Source organism: Euphorbia lathyris, chromosome 10 (genome assembly GCF_963576675.1).
Source record: "Euphorbia lathyris chromosome 10, ddEupLath1.1, whole genome shotgun sequence".
NCBI lineage: Eukaryota > Viridiplantae > Streptophyta > Magnoliopsida > Malpighiales > Euphorbiaceae > Euphorbia > Euphorbia lathyris.
In genome coordinates, this window is record NC_088919.1 from 25,120,636 (window position 1) to 25,138,201 (window position 17,566).

General features: G+C 34.2%; 1 protein-coding gene across 1 annotated transcript; it reads right to left on the bottom strand.

The window, feature by feature from the left end:
- Positions 1-11,295: 11,295 nt before the first annotated feature.
- Positions 11,296-16,654, bottom strand: LOC136208686 (histidine kinase 4). Its single transcript, XM_065999795.1, has 11 exons — positions 15,430-16,654; positions 15,050-15,283; positions 14,794-14,963; positions 14,492-14,710; positions 14,230-14,416; positions 14,088-14,139; positions 13,744-13,973; positions 13,406-13,504; positions 12,542-13,248; positions 11,967-12,467; positions 11,296-11,889 (listed from the first exon to the last, which is right to left on the bottom strand). Exons 1-11 carry the CDS (start codon positions 15,784-15,786, stop codon positions 11,649-11,651), a joined length of 2,997 nt encoding a protein of 998 aa, XP_065855867.1. The 5' UTR covers positions 15,787-16,654; the 3' UTR covers positions 11,296-11,648.
- Positions 16,655-17,566: the final 912 nt, after the last annotated feature.

Consider the following 17,566-nt stretch of genomic DNA (forward strand, 5'->3'; position numbering starts at 1 on the left):
ATTATGTGACTTATTAGGTTTTTACCATAGCTAGCCATATACATTTGTTGTAATTCACTTAACATTGAATCGGATAACAAATTAATTCCTTAATTTCTATCTATTAATTCTATCCGAAGTAATCCAACTAACGGTATAACGGAGTGAGTGCCCCGACTTAAAGTTAAGAAGTGGCTCCCTCCCTTAGAAACCATAATAAGTCAAGTTGATTTTGACCTGTCACCTTTCCGTGAATAGCTGTAGTTCATCAACTATATCCAAGCAAATTGTGACTATGGAAACTGTCAAGTCACATGTATAGAAACATTTGTTTACTTGCTCAGGTTGAATTCACTCATAATGGATAGGTTAAATGAAATCTCTATTTCCACTCTTAACCTATCACCTTGCCATGATTTAGAGTAATTCTATTGCAAGTGATTTAGGATATATATATCTATCATCTATCGAGAGTGATGAATCCTCATCTATTATACAACTATCCTACGGTTACTTCATATGATACCGAGACAAAGTCCAAGGCACACTCGAATGATCTGTGCGTGATAACAGAACTAAAGCAACTGAGCGATCGAACTATTTGGTAAAATCATAGTTTCGTTCATATGACACGATCATGTATTTTTAGTTTGACTTGGCTTAATAGTTTTGGGTGGCATATATACCCAATCAAGGAACATGTTAACGGATCAATTCATTTTCTTTAACCATGTTGGGATTGACACGTACCATGACAAAAGAAAGAATAATTGGAATACTATATATTAGTGAAATTTTCATTCAATTTGTTCAAGATTTTTCATTTCTTGTTTGATCAAGCTTGGTTAAGCATGTTACGAGCCTTGAGTTATACGTAATGTCAAAATCCTAAAGGGCTAACAAGTATAAATCTATCCTTATATTAGTTGGCTATTTTATAAAATTATATTTCAGATTGTTTGACTCAATTTGTTGATAAGATTAATATCAGTAAAGTTCATTTCCCCTTCTTTTAAACATATTATGGATAATGCCCTACTTGCAAAATCATTACATTTAAGATGGAAAATATGTAAAAATTGAGCCTACATAGTTAATCCACCATAATGTAGTTACATAGAAATGATTACTTAGAGGGTGTTTGTTTTAGCTTTTTGGATGAGCGTTTAGCGTTTCAATCCAAACCGCAGTAAATATAGCGTTTGGTTAGGTTTATATAACCGCAACGTTTAGCATTTTCTCTGGAAACTGCAACGTTTTGGAGCGTTTCACGAAAAGCTCCTATTTGAAGCTTTTCATAAACAACTGTTTGTAGTTAGTTGTTAATTGACAGAATTATCCTTCTTATTTCCACAAAATATATTTATTTTTTAACATTATTTATATTTCTACAAAATAAAGTTTTGTTGCGTTCAATAAATTTTTTATTTTTTATATAGATTATTTTTATTAATTTGTGTAACACATTTTTTATTTTATAATAGGATAAGGTGCAAAAATGCCCCTAACATTTATAGCTATGAGCAATTTTACCTTTAACATCTAAAATGATGCAATTATATCCTTAAATTTGGCAGCCAAAAACAATTTTATCCATAACATTGACATGAGTCAATTTTAGAAATAATTTATCAAATTGTCTTCTTGGTCATGAATATTGTCATCTACACTTCACATCTGCACAATTTTATAATCGTTAGTAACAGATTACAATCATATGATTAGACGTGAATTTTTTTTTTTAAATATTGTCTTTTGTACGAGTTTGACAAAAAAAAATTTCAAATATTTTACCGAATTTATAAATATTAATTTTCAATTTTATTATTAAATCACACATAAATATGATATCTTTTTTTAGAACTACTGATATGTGCAATTGGTGTAGAATAAGAAATAAAATAGCTATATTTTCTAATAGTATCTGAAATCGACCTAACTTGCCAATATTAGGAGTAAATTTGTTTTTAGCTGCCAACGTTATGGGTAAAATTGCATCATTTTAGACGTTAAGTGTAAAATTATTCCTAGTTGTAAACGTTATGAGCATTTTTTCACATTTTTCCTTTTATAATTTCATCGTTGATTAATTTAAAACATGTCCGTTTTAGACATTTTAAATCCTAACAGCAACAGTTCAATATAATTTTACCAAACACTAATAATTAAACAGCTAACAGCAACAGCTAACAGCTTAGTACAACTGCAAACAGTTAACCGCAACCGCAACAGCTATTAGCTAACAGCCGAACCAAACAGGCCATAGTATATGTAATCAATATATATATGTAGCATGAAAAAAAAAACTCTACAAATTAATATATATATATAACCAACAAAAGACTCAAAATACCTTTTCTGCCTCTAGGAGTTCTTAGAACCCGCAGGAATCCGAAACAAGAAGAAGAATCAAAGTCAGAGAGGGGAATCGAGAGAGCAGAGGGTCACAAACCTCAAACTTACCTTTTCATGTAAGTTATAGTCCGATGGAAACTCCTCAAGAACAACTTCTACATCAGAGACGGAAACCGCCGCCGCTGTCATTGGAACTGGTTCGATGAGGCCTCATAAAGGTCTGAACTGAGCGAGAACCATCGAAGACGGTCAGGAAAGCCCAATAGAGAGTAATCGAGAGTCAATATTGAGAGAAAAGGAGATCAGTATCCATGGAGTTGAAAGTCGACCGCAGGGAGAAGCATGACTCAACTATCTATGATGTATCAATTCCCCCAAAAATAATCGTGATGTACAGCTGTCTTCAAGAATAGGGAAAATTTTCCAAATTACGCTCTCAATTACTAAAATATACAGTTATATCCTTTAATGTTATAATTTCTTCTTTAATTTATTATGACATTTCAATTTAACCTCCAAACTTCTAATTCGAATGACTCTTCGTTAATTTATTCACCCCATTTTTATCTTTATTTTTATTATAAAAGTAAATCAAAAGTATGTGATTAATTATTCAATATTCATCGAAGAAATGAAAATTTTTCAATAACCCGAATAATCAATTGGTTTTTAAGAAAAATATTTTATTATTCTCGTTATTTTTTTCTCATTTATATATATATATATATATATATATATATATATATATTAAATATTTTTGCACCTTATCCCTTAATATCAATTATAGATGAATATAAAAAATTATGCAATAATAATTTAAGGTTATTATTATAAAAAGTGATATTTTCTGTAACAAAATTGATGTTTTAAATGATAACACTTTTCCACCATTAAATTATTGTTGCAAAAACTAATTATACATAATGTAAAATATAAATTTTTAACTAAGTATTTATAATTATATCGTATTTTATAGTTCGAGTTAAATTATATAAAGTAATTATATTTTTATAATTTATTACGTGTACAGTTAAACTTAAAATAGTAATAAAAAAAATTAATATAAAAAAAATTATAAATATATAACATATAAATAAAATAGTATTATATATTTTATAATTCTATTTCAAATTAAATTATGTTAAATATTTAATTTATTTTATATTATAAAAATAATATGTATTTATTTATTTTTAATTAGTTAGTTTAATAATTTTCTTTCGCAACGACCTTTCGGGTTGCTAAAATATTTAATTTTTACGCAACAACATATAGTAGTTGCTATAAATCTTCCATTTCTAGCAACCACATACAGTCGTTGCTGTAAATGATTTCATTTACAGCAACAACACACAGTCGTTGTTGTAAATGAAAGCATTAACAGCAACGACATGCAATCGTTGATGTAAATATTTTGATTTACCACTACAACATATAGTTGTTGCTATAAAGACTTTTATTTACAGCAACGAAGCTATTGTTGCCAAAGTTGTTACCTTTTTTCCACAAATGTAAGTAATTTACAGCAACAACCATTAGTAACGACACAAAAACTATCGTTGCTAAAGTTCATTTTTAGCAACAACTTTTTCTGTTGTTGCCAAATCTTGTTACCAAAAAGCAATTTTCTTGTAGTGTATTTTGAAACATAGAGAGTACTTTTCACTATGCCTTTATTTATTGTAATTTGTAGCAGTAAGTTCAGATTTATTCTTATTTAATCTGCTAAAAGAATGAAAGAAAATCAAATTATTGTAATTTTTTAATGAACATTTATATTGAAACCAATATAGTAGAATGTGATTTATTTTGTTGATTTCCATAGATTACAAATAAAGAGTTTATTAGAAAAAACAAGCATTATTATCTATATATATAAAGCTGAAAGAAGTGAACAATACTAATTTCATAATTTTTCCAATTTCTGCCCTTAAAATCTGCTTCCTTTTATACCCTTTCTATTCTGATTTTATTTTTCTGGATTGTCCCTATCTAGCTAGCAGTAAAACGACACCGTTTAAGGCTTCTTCCATTGATTAGTCTCATGCTCTTCCTCCATTCCACGTCTTTCTTCTTTCTCTTTCGCTTACTTTCCACATCCTTCTCATCTACAATCTCAGTCCATTTTTACTCAACTGAGGTTTTGAGTTTTCTTCTTCTACCAAAAAAACCCAATTAAGCAAATCTGTATTTCTTTCAATTCCATTTCGGAATAATCACAGGAATTGAACAATTTGAACAAACGGAGTTGAGAAATAGAGAAAAAAGAAGAGATTCTTATCAGTATTGCGGCTGCAGGAGGAGGAAAGAAATATCAAGAGATGCAGACAGAAGAACAGAAGAAAGAGATGACAAAAAGAATCAGTGGAAGAAAGGTAGCCCCGAAGGTGAGAGCGTATATGTTTATGGCTGGGGTTGGAACGACAGAAACGATGTCGTTTTTTACACTGTATTTTGTGAAAAGAAGATAAAAAAAATAGTAATTCATAGAGAGTGAGGAATTGGAAAAAGAATTGTTAATTTCAATTGAATTAGTTTACTGGAGCTTTGACATTTCAAATTTTTTTTTTGTTTGCTAGAGCTCAAACAGCACGGAAAAAACCACCGCTGTATTAGTTATTGGATTAAAGTGTAAAAATACCTCTAACATTTTAGGTAATGAGCAATTTTATCCTCTAACGTCTGAAATGGTGCAGTTCAATTCGTTCTAAAAAAGATTTCATATTTTTTTTAATTTAATAATAGAATTTGAGATTAATATTTATAAATTCGGTGAATTTTTTGAATTTTTTTTTGGCTAATTCGTGCAAAAGACGGTATATTTTTTAATTTTTTTCACATCTCAACATATGTTCATGATTTGTTACTGATAAAATGACGCACATGTGAAGTGTAGATCACAAGATTCATGACCGAACAAACAATTTGATGAATTATTTCTCAAATTGATCCAAATTACCAACTTTAGGAGTAAAATTGCTCTTTTTACAAATATTACGAGTAAAATTGCACCATTTTACACATGAGAGATAAAATTGATCTTGATGCAATATTTATGCACTTTAACCTTTAATTATATAGCCTTATCATGTACTGTACAAAAATGTGTGTGTTTTATTATCTTATATACTTAAAGTTATCATGCATTATGTATAATTAATGATGTATGTAACTTTTATAAATATCATGAAACATATTCTGTTCTTACTACTATATATGAACTAATTTTCTTTTTCAAAGTAAATATCTCAAACATAAAACATATCAACCGAACAAAAAAATATATTTATTTTCTCCCGAAGCGAAGCAAGGGGTATTTTCTAGTGTTTTATAAAAGCAAGCAACACAAGATTAGTTTATTTTTAAGAAGAAAAAGAAGAAACAAGGTAAGGTATATTTTAATGAAATTTTGTTAGGATTAGAAAATGGAATAATAAAAAAGTTGGTTGTGATTAAAATAAAATAAAATGATTGAGTAGAAAAGAGCACGTTGATATGAATGAAGTATTTTGGGGATAATTGTCAGCTTTCCCAACTATAACTGAATATAATCCACAGCTTTATATAATTAAAAAGTCAACTAATACTCTGATTAATAGGCCCAAAACTCACTCCTCTCCTGTCCACTCCAGTCATTGGTTGGGTTTTGCAGACATACAAATTAATATTTTTGAACAGTAAACTATTGTTATTTTCACACTCACACAATAAATAATACTCTCTCACCGCTTTATATTACATGTCTGTTTAGAGATTTTTTCTTTCATAATACATATCATTTTTATATAATCAATACACGTTAAGTCACATTCTTTCTACTATAAAACATGGATTTATAATATTCTTAATTTATGTGCAACTCTTTAAAAAGACATGTAATATGAAACAAATAGATTAAACGTTTCTATTCATAACGTTTCTCCAACTCTTTATCAAACACATTATTCAATCAATCTTACCCAGTCACACAATTATATAAATTTTAGCTAGCGTCACTCCTCGGATTGTTTATTAAAGTATGATATCATATTAAATAAAGAGTTAGACATGTAATAAGATGTTTTATGCAAAAAAAATATAACTAATAGGACACATATCTCAATAACAGAGTCAGATTCTAAATATACATCCCTAATCCCTAAGAAGCGCCGTAGAAAAACAGTGAAGGTGAGACACGTAGAAAAACATATGGAATATGAGCCAATTAGGTGTTGACACGTGGAGAACTACTCATCAGTAGGTATCTTTCATTTATATCTATAAATAGTCATTCCTAAAGAGGCATAAGGTACACAATAAATTATGTCTTCACTCTGTTTTCCAAGTCTTACTTACTTCCTTCTTAGTAAAATCACTCACTTAAGCATCCGAAAAGGGATATAGTACACCGGTCCCTCTCTAACAACTTGCTAATTCTTCTCAGGTGACTCCAGCGCAGCCTATCCGACCCATTTTGTAGATTGAAGGACATCATTTGGTCAGTGAGCGTGGAGCTTACTTCTTAAAATGTCTTAGATAAACGGTTTCGTACTCCAACCTATCATCCAGCCAATTTCTAATATTCCAAGCACTTCGGCTACTCACACTCGAAATCGTGGCCTCGTTGACGCTATTGACAACATGTTGGAGCCTTTGCATATTACTCCAGCCTTGGATTAGGAGGTTGAAGCCTGCCTAGGATCTCTAAATAATGAGCAGTGCAAGTTCATGGACAGAATTACAAAACACCTCATATACAACATGGGCTCCATTCAGGAATCAATGAACATCTTAAGGGCGGAGCATGCAATGCAAATGGAGATTATGTGTATAGAGCCCAAGGAAGCAAACGAAGGGAAGGAAACAAGTAGGCTCATTGATAGAAATGGTTCTATGGCTTGTTCCACTAGACATCATATCATTAATATTAGGTAGTATTATGGTATTAATTTATTTGGGCTTGTGTCAAGAAGGCCCGACATGACTTAAGGACCTCAGATGGGCCCTGTCCCATTCAAGATAAGGAGGAAGGTTAGTCTTGATCGAAGCTTGGACTAAGGTCAAAGCTTCGGTCATCCTAACATTACCAAACACAATCTTTAGAGGAGCATTTTAGAGACACATAGACCAATCACTGAACTCCAAATACACGCTCCTCACTTTTATAAACATGTTGGCACGTAAAAATAGGATCCATTGACCTATTATAAGCTACCACGTGTCTAAAGATACAACTCTAATTATCTATAAATAGTAGAAGTATCCTAAGAATCCAGGCATCTAATTTCTCAATCATTATGATATATTTCACTTAGTCTTTGATATTCTCTCTGTATCATCACTGACTTTAGCATCGGAGAGGGTTCGCTGGTCTCCGACCCCCTTTTTTTACAATTGTTGTGATTTCAGGCGATAGGAATTCTAGTCAGAGATTCATCACTCAGAAATACGATAACATTTTGGTGTAGTGAGCGTGGCACTTATTTCATGGCGAGATGGTTTACGTTCAATCATCTGTTGTACATCTCACAATTGAGCCTGTTTTTCAATAGGTTACTTCACAAATTGCCCAACCAATTACTCACTCTCCAGTTCCATTCAGCCAAAGAATGGAAGATATACATAGTTCTTCAGCTACTACCAATCGTGGATTGTCAGATTCTCGCAATTAGCCAATCCCACCTCTCTTTCTTACACCAGTTCTCGGTCAGCAAATGGATGCCTGTTTGGGGTCTTTGGAGCCAGAGCGGTGTTGCTTCATGGATAACCTTACAACACATTTAATCTATAACATGGGCTCTGTGTAAGAATCGATGAATATTCTAAAGGCTGAGCACGCCTCTCAGATGGAGGCAATGCGTTTGGAATTATTGGAAGCAAGGAAGATTAGTAGAGGTGAAGAGGGGGGCAACTCTGTTGCTTGTCCTACAGGACATCACACAACAAAGACATGTCCTAAGAAGAAAGATCGTTCAGTAGAATCTCAACCTGAGAAGATGAGAGGAAGGTCTAGAGAGAGGTCTGATAGCCCTCAGTATCGAAGGTATCATCACTCACCTTCTCCGTTGAGACCACGACCAAAGGTTAGAGAAAGAAATTCAAAATCCCCGAAGAGACGAAGATATGATCATCATGATTCTCTTAAATCATTAGTTAGACATCATGATTCTCACAAAAGAAGTTCCAGAACATCTAAAATCCCCTAATCATCGTGATTCAGAGCCCACGGGGCAAAGGTCGAAAGTGCTCTCATTGAAGGAAGAAATGTTGAATCTCATAAAAGGGGAGCTTCGACAGGCTATGAAGGATGAAGGTTTTCAGGCTAAGGGTTTGGTCGCTATAGAGACTGAAATTCCTTTGAGTGTAGAAATTGTGAGCCAGCCAATGCCATGAGGATTTAAATATCCAGTGCTGAAGGATTACAATGAGATGACCGGTCCTACTCTTCATGTCAAAAAATTCTAGAGGGCTTTCCAAACCACTACGACCACTGATGCGGTCATGTGCAGACTTTTTTCAACAACATTAAAAGATTCGGCTGCTTACTGATATGATCAACTCCTACCTGGGTCCATTCGGTCATTCAAGCAGATGTCTCAGGAGTTTTGTGACCACTTTATCACCTGCATTCCTGAAAGCAAAACCATGTAAGATTTGAACTATTTGGTTCAAGATCCGAGTGAATCATTAAATGAATGGGTTGAGTGGTTTCAGAGGGTGGCAATTCAAATAAAAAATCTGAACATTGAGGCGGTAATGGAGGCCAGGACAGGCAACTGCAGAAGCAAAGATCTATCCAATAAGCTGACAACGAGAAGACCTCATACATTTCCAGATTTGATGAGAAGAGCCAGAGATTTTGTAAAATAGAACAGTCATCATTTGAATCCACTGCTGAAAGAGAGGTTGAGTTCTGTACATCAGCCGAAAGAGGGAAAAAGCGACAAAGGTAAGGAGGAGCATAAAAAATTCAAGGAGAATGTGGACCGTAATTATATACCCTTAAATGCCCCTAGGAAGGAAGTTCTATATTGGGTGGAATCTAACAGACAACATATTCAGTATCCTTCAAAACTAAAATCTTCAGGCCGAAAGCACAAGGACTTACATTTTGAATTTCACAAAAGTGAGGGGCATGATACTGAAAATTGTAGGCAACTTGCAGCCGAGTTAAACAAAATGGTTGAAGCTAGTAAGTTAGATAGATTCTTAAAGAATGCCATCAAAGTTAAGCAGCCAAAAAAGAAGCAACAGGGAGAGCGGGCCCCAAAGGGTGTCATCAACGTTATACCCGGAGGACCTGGCAAGGATCGTTCGGCTAAAAGAAGGAGAGTAGAAAAAAACAAAAAAAGAATTTCCAGTTCTAGAGCTGATTTTTCCTTTGGAAGTTTTAATCGACAGGCACACTATGATGCCTTGGTGATTGAGATAAATGTGGAGGAATATAAGATTCGAAGAGTATTGATCGATACTGAAAGTTCGGCAAACATAATCACTAGGAAGGCTTATGAAGCACTAAAATTGGATCATGATCGGTTAGTTCCTACTTTTGTCACCATTGGTGTGAATATCTGGTCACACTGTACCTTTGCTAGGGCAAACGAGTTGTTCAACCGCCAGCCCCTAGGGTCTGGTGGAATTCGCACCCGTTTAGATAAAAAAAATTAACGAAAAAAATTAAAATTTTCAATTATTTCGCAAATTTCAGTAGTTGTAGGGTCGAAACATTACCTCGTGTTCCAAATCGTCACTTTCCGGAGTTCTCATGTCCATTTTTTTAGAATTCTAATGTCTTGCTTGGGAGATAGGATTTTAAGTTTTTGAGTGAAAAAATGAAATGGCAAAAATGTCTAAGAGGAGGCAGTGATAAGTAATTTAGGAGCGGTATTTAGCAAAACCGATTTTTAATTAATACTTCAAATTAAAAAATCCTGCAAAAATATTCAAATGTTTGTCCCCTCTAAATTCAAAGTTTTAGTTTAAATAAATTTAATTTTTAATTAATATTAAAAAAAGAGAAAGTTACATCACAAGACATATTTCAAACTAATTTTACAATTAAAGCAGCATGTGATTTTTTTTTTTTTTTTTTGTATTTTATCACTAATATAATAATATTTAATATTATTATCATAACCTATGTAATGGCTCGGTTTGTTTGTTAAGAGCTTTTTTGGTAAAATTATTAGTTTGAGTCATTTTAGAGATTTTGACTAGTCAAACCTCTGACAGTAGTATTTGGTGAAAAGAGATTTAAAAGAACTTATTGGGTTCAAAAAATCTAATTTTGAAAAAGGTGGGTTTAGAAATTTTTTCAATTACCTTATTGCTCCATTCTTTTTAAGTACATTTTTACCACTAATTAGTATCTTTAATCCTAAATAAAGGTTTTATCATGTATTTATTTGTCATTTTACCCAAACAGCTATTAGCAATCAGCAATCAGCTAACAAAAAAGATAATAAGCTAACAACTAATATAATCAGCTAATAGCTATTTATCAAACATAACTATTATCCGACTATTATCTTACTTTTATCAGATAGAGGGGTAGTGGCAATTTCTTCTTCAGTTTCTATTAAAATCTTGTTTTCCATTTTCAGATTTTGGTTTTATACTTAGATGTTTCTTTCTATTGGAAACTTTTTCTTTCTTATTCGTATCAATCTTTAACACTTTCCGCTATTAATTGAGTATAAAATGAAGCCAACTTGAGAGAAATCAAATGACATGATGAAAAGAAAAGAAAAAATGTATTTATTTTAGAGGTGAACATGCAGTTATTCATATTGACAATAAAAAGAAATAAATTCACATGTGTATATTTTTTCAACAAGGTGACTTTCATGTAACCAACAGGTGCAGAAATGTGTGTCGGATTCATATAAGGGAAGGAATGGACCCCATTCCCACAGCGTTTAGAACTTGATTAGCAAATTACCAGAGGCTTAATAATTTGGAGCCAAACGCAAAATAATGAAATTGTTGAATTAAGATGACGCTAAAATTGAAGTGTAATACTGAATTGTTACATCTGGAGGAGGAGTGGTTATAGGTTCAATTTTTTAAACAAAAAAAAAAGATGAATAATTAAATTAGGAAAGAAAAAAGAAGCAATAATGAGATGAGATATACACCTTTTGGCTTTATGCTCCCTCTCTCCTATTCCTATACACACAACTTAAGTGGAGTGGAGGTATACATTCTACTAATGTTAACTTAACTTGGTTAGTTAATCATAATCATCATAATAATAATAATTACCCAATATTGATTCATCATGAATGGGATGATTCATAACATTTGCTTCAAAATTGCTGCCTTGGGTTAGGCTTTTATTTGAAGAATTTGGCTACTGCTTCATACAGATTTTCTTCCTCAAACGGCTTCGATACATATCCATCCATTCCACATTTCAGGCATTCATCATATGTAGCATGTATCACGTCCGCCGTCATGGCTAATACTGGTACGTGCCACTCCCCTTTTATACCACTTCCTTCTGCTGCTGATTCACCATTTATCCGCTCATTTGCTTGGCTCTCCATCATCCGGATACGACGTGTTGCCTCAAACCTGGACCGTAACAACATTTTTAACATAACATAAACCATGTTTCACTTCTAAACACTTTCAAATCTCCAATAACTTACCCATCCATTTCTGGCATTTGAATATCCATAAAGCATGCATCGAAGCTGTGCGGTAGTTGAAGCAACTTTAATGCTGCTTTGCCGCTGTCAGCACACTCTACGTTTGCTCCAAACTTCTTCAGCGCCCCTGCAGCAACTCTGCGGTTTACCATATTGTCATCAACCACCAGAATTTTCTTACCGAAGAGTAGGCTCCGAAGGTAAGTAGATCCGTTGGGACCATTTCCTTGCGGCCTCTTTTTCCCCATTCCTAGCACCTGTTGAAGACATGCAGCCACCATACTAGCCCTCAAAGGTTTCATTATAACGGTATCTGCAAAACCTGCTGCCTTAGCCTTATTAAATTCATCAGCTGTAATATTGGTGGCAACAAGTATCATCTTAGGCAACTTAAACACGTGTCCGTTCGGTTTCCAGTCCATTAGCCGTGCACTTGTAATAGAATCCTCTGCAGAAATCCACAGGTCTTTCTCGACTAGAACTATATCGGGCTGGCTAATGCTGCAAAAGTGAAAATGCAAACATAAGGGCTCAACTCAATTCAAAGATCTTATTTTGAAGAAACACGAACTTACCCAGATGTCAAAGAAGCGTTTTTTGCACCAGACAACTTGAGAGTAGTTGCAACATCAGCAAGGATACCGAGCCTCTTTAGATGATATCTGGTTACAGCAGCCCTGACTGGTTTTCCATCAACTACAATCGCTTTCAATCCTCTATAACTAGAAGGAAGCTCTTCAGAATTACGTTTTTCCAATTTGTTAAATGCATTCTTCTTGCATGTCTCGAAAACAGCAGTGAATGAAAATGTACTTCCAATACGAGGCCGGCTCACAAAGGTTATATGACCACTCATAAGTTCAACCAGACACTTGCTGATACTCAACCCAATACCAGTTCCTCCATAATTTCTAGAGGTTGAACTGTCCGCCTGCATGAAGGGCATGAAAACGCGATTCTGGGCATGCAAGGGGATTCCGATTCCAGTATCCTCCACAGATACCAACAAAGTAACTTTCTCCGAAGCTTCACCGGTGGTCAACACATTTAATGAACCATTGGATTGCGATTCTTCCTCGGTAACTATATGCTTAAAGGCTTCCCAACTATTCCGATCATCAGCAGCTTCATAACCACTTAAGGTTTTGAAGTGGTGGGCACCAGATACTGTTAGACCTTCATTTGATCCTCCATTCAAACAACTATCAGCTTTTCCATAAGTTGTTCCCTTTCCAGTTTCATCCACATGCACTTTAACGAATATATGCCCTCGTTCAGTGAACTGCCAACCAATGCATAACATTAAACAAGTATATCAAAGAAAATAATGTAGCCAACTGATATAGTATAAGTTTAACTAAAGCAAATTAAAAAAAAACAAAATCTATAATGTATTATCAAAGCTTCAATGTGAACCTCTACTTTCGCACTTCACTGACCTTAACGGAGTTTCCCACAAGATTTGTGATTATCTGTCTGAACCTCCCAGGATCGCCCCGAACAATTTCTGGAACTTTCTCAGAAACAAACACAGCCAACTGTACTTCCACGATTGATGATGTTTGAGATGTTCAAACAGATAACATGACGAGTGCCATATTTATTGATGTAAAGCACCAGGAAATGAGGAAAAAAGAAGCAAAAACTGACAAATTAGAAACGGACAAAGCTTAAAATACTATAAGCTGCAATTTGAGCAAAATTACATGCGTTTTGAAGGGAAAGAGAAAAGACAAATTGAACTGGAGTTGTCCTTTTATGATTTTGCAGGGCTTACCTCAATCCCTTTGTTTCTTGATTTCTCAGAAAATAAAGAAAGAACATCATCTACTATGGAACGAAGGTCAAATGGGACAGCTTCAAGCTCTAATTTTCCCGCTTCAATTTTTGCTCGGTCAAGCACCTCATTTATCAATGCTATCAGTGCTTTTCCACAGGCTTGTGCGGTTTGAGCATAATCCCTCTGTGTTGAACTTAAATCCGTATCTAAGAGCAAAGCAAGCATTCCTGCAACCATACACGGATGGATGGTATAGATGATTGCGGAGATACAATACAAGCACCAAGAACTTGCTTATACTCATTCATTGGGAGGAAAAAGAAAAAAATAAAAACACTTACCAAGGATGCCATTCATAGGTGTCCTGATTTCATGAGATACGGTAGCTAGAAACTGGCATGAAGAACACAAATAATAGCACATCAAAAGTTATTAGGAGTTGGAGTTGGAGTTGAAGGAATGAGCTTTGGTTTGAAGAAGAACCTGAGATTTGGCAATATCAGCAGCTTCTGCTCGTACTTTCAACTGTTCCATTTCACGGAAATCATCCTCAACTTTTACAATATGAATGGCTGCACCATACAAAATATATCCGACAAGCAAACCAATTACGAAGAATAAAAAGGAGGTAGTGATTGCTGTCCATAAAGTGGGTGACTTCTCGTGATACCTGCTTGAAGTACAAATACAGTAAGCATCTGATATATTTTGGATAAGTTATCAATCAATTGTTGGATGCACTAACCTACATATCATCTGATGTTTTCTGAAGGGGTCTCCGAAATCAAGTTTGCTTTCATGGACTAGAGTCATGTCACCCTCTTCATTATGGTGACCGTACATGATTAAGGGTACAGAGGAGTTAGTTACATCATAAACATTCACCAAAATTGCCTGATTGCCAGCCAGTTGTCCAAGTAAATTCTCCACAAGGGATTCAACATCAAAGGCTCCACCCAGGTACCTGTTCCCAATCCAAATTCCATATCATTACACTAACACATCAAGATATATCTCCACATGTGAAGTCTTAATCTATTTATTTACCCTGCACTTGCTTCAATACGCTGAGTTACTGTAGGGGTGGGAGGAAGCTTGGACTTGTAGACAGGAAATGTCAACACCACGCCAAGATGATGAGAGCCTAGTAGCCTAAAAGGGCTTGTGAGAACAGCTTTCCCTGTAGCTCTCGCCTTTAGTATGTTTTCCCTATCCTCCTACACCAAGAGGCGTCAGGTTTCAAATTCCCAAATTATGTACTAATGAAGACAAAAACAAACAAGTGTGTGTTAAGAGATTTTACCTCCCCTGACATCATGTCAAGAGATTCAATGTAGGATACGGTTTCTTGAGAAAATATGACTGGTGCATATTCATCTCGCACAGGTGAAGGCTCTTTCTCCATTGTCTTTATTGTCCATCCATGTTGCCTCTCAAACTCCTTCCTCTCTGTATTAACAACTCTCTGTGCATATGCTACCCCGCTCAATAATGGCCTCTCAAATGATGTTCTAGCTGTGTATTCTGCAAATGTTTCCTGCATATTCAACAAATTAAACCAAGTCAAACCCTCAATTTGAAATATTTGACCAAGTCAAACGCTCACTTTCCTTTTTTTCCAGAAAGCAGTTCTGCCAACAACCAAATGGGGAAAAATAGAAAGAATCAAAGGGGGGTACAAACCTGGTCAATTGCAGAAGGATTTTTGTTGTAATGGAAAGTGGATACAAGAATAGCTAGGGCATGAACATGATTAACACTAACACTGAACTGATCTTGCAACATTCTTGCCCTTTGATCGCACATGCTACTCAAAATTTCCTTTCTTCTAACTTTATTATCAGCATCCATCCCATTGTATATCATCTGATTAATAAATGCAACAAGAATGATCCAAAGCATCAAGAACTTAGGAAGCCAAGCTCTATGAGCTTGTATAAATGTGTACCCTCTTTTTGTCGCCATCTGCTGCTCGCTCACCTTCACAGCCACCGCGTGATGGCGGTGTAGCTGGTGGATCTGCTGAAGCTTCACCGCCATGGAAAACAACAAATCAAGAGCTAGAGCTAGAGTATCTCTCTTTCTTGTTAAAGTTGCTGCCTTTTTTCCATATCTAATCAAGAACAACTACATGCAGGAAGTTCCATTAAAGGAGTGATGATTTTTGCAGATACCCTTTAAAGAAAAGGGCACTGCTTTACTTAACTAGAAATAAATTCTCATCTAAAGCATTGTTTTGCGTGATTCATAGACAAATAGAAAAATAGTAGAAGACACACACAGAGATTGAACAATAAACAAATCTAGCGTCTACCTCGAAATGAACCCATTGATTTGAAGAATCAAAACAAGAAAAAGTTTAAGAGACAAGCATGGCTCTCAAAAGATGGAAACATTCCAAATTTCAAGGACTAGTCTACCTCAACTAGAATTGTTTCCTATAGGGAAAAAAAATTGGAGAAGACACTAATGATTTTCATGTCAAAGCGTGAAAATTTCTCGTTTTTGCTTACTTAGAGAGGAGGAGGAACATGACAAAAACAAGAGAAAGAAAGAAAGAAAGAAGGAGCACGTTCACAGGTGTTATTTAATATTAAAATGGAAGTAAAATAATAGTAATAATTAACAAGTCTTCACAGCAAAATAAAGATTAAGTGAAGATCCAACACAGCGAAGCATGGGCAGGCAAAAGACAAGTAACTGGGTTTTTTTTTTAGTGAGAGAAAGGAAATGTTCTGGTCTGGTAGTGGTAGTGGTAGTGGTAGTTCAAAAACATCAAGAGAAAAGGTCTCAAAGCTGAAGAACTGTTGTGTTCTGAATAATAGCATAGCAACTTACAATGAATTTCTTTTCTTTTTTTTATTTTTTAGAAATAAAATAATAAAAATATAATCTGTCGTATGCTTTAAAAAGCAAAGTGAATCGAATTTTTAGGATTTATGTAGATACGGTGGTGTCCCCTCTCCCACACAAAATCCATTAAACTAAAGACTCTCTTTCTCAAACTCCCCCCTTTCTCTCTTTTCTTTTCCTTTTTCTAATGTCTTCCCATTTCACATTCAACACTGCTACTATTGTTTTTTTTTTTGATACCCCTAATATTTCCAACTATTTGCTATATATTTAATTGATTTCTTTTTCATCCTATTGTGTAGTTATATATAAGTGCACAAATAATATTGGACTAACTATGGTGAAATCAGACAATTTGATTTCATAATTGTAAAAAATTGGACGAAGTTTGTTTAATTTCTTTATGCATATTGTAATTCAATAAAGAAGTCAAATAAAGTTCATTCGACTTTTTTTTTTTTTTTAGAAAAATGAAAATAAGAATAAGAGATTCTCAGTCAACAATGCTCTTTCTATGAGAGCAGTGTTAGTATCAAATCGGTTTGACTAGCAAATCGATTTGAATTTCTTTATTTTAACATTTCGGAAGAAACTCTTATTTACCCTTTTAAATTTCTTTATAAACTCATCATTCTAATACTACTTCTCACTCAACCCCATTCACTTTTCTCTGTTTTAATCTCTTTTTTTTCTTCCTGTTCTCACTGTGGATATAACAAAGGTATATGAAATAAAAAAAAGGAAGAATTACTAAACTAGCCCCTTTTAGGAGGTTAGTTTACATTTCTAGTTTCTTTCAAAAAAAATTCCAAAACTAACATATTTTAACACACAACTTCCAACTTTGCCTTCGTCTTCTTCCTAAACATAACTTTCTTCTCCCCCCCCCCCTCTCTCACGCGCGCTCTCTCTCTCTCCAAAGAACAAAACAATCTATAGAACGACTACAAATACTACAATAATCAAT

What these genes read in the sequence shown, in the direction of transcription:
- LOC136208686 (XM_065999795.1), bottom strand. Translation starts at nt 15,786, where the DNA reads ATGGCGGTGAAGCTTCAGCAGATCCACCAGCTACACCGCCATCACGCG. An exon ending in ACCTATGAATGGCATCCTTG is followed by an intron (nt 13,974 to 14,087) that starts GTAAGTGTTTTT and finishes GTATGGTTGCAG; the next exon opens with GAATGCTTGCTTTGCTCTTA. An exon ending in CAAGAAACAAAGGGATTGAG is followed by an intron (nt 13,505 to 13,743) that starts GTAAGCCCTGCA and finishes GTGGAAGTACAG; the next exon opens with TTGGCTGTGTTTGTTTCTGA.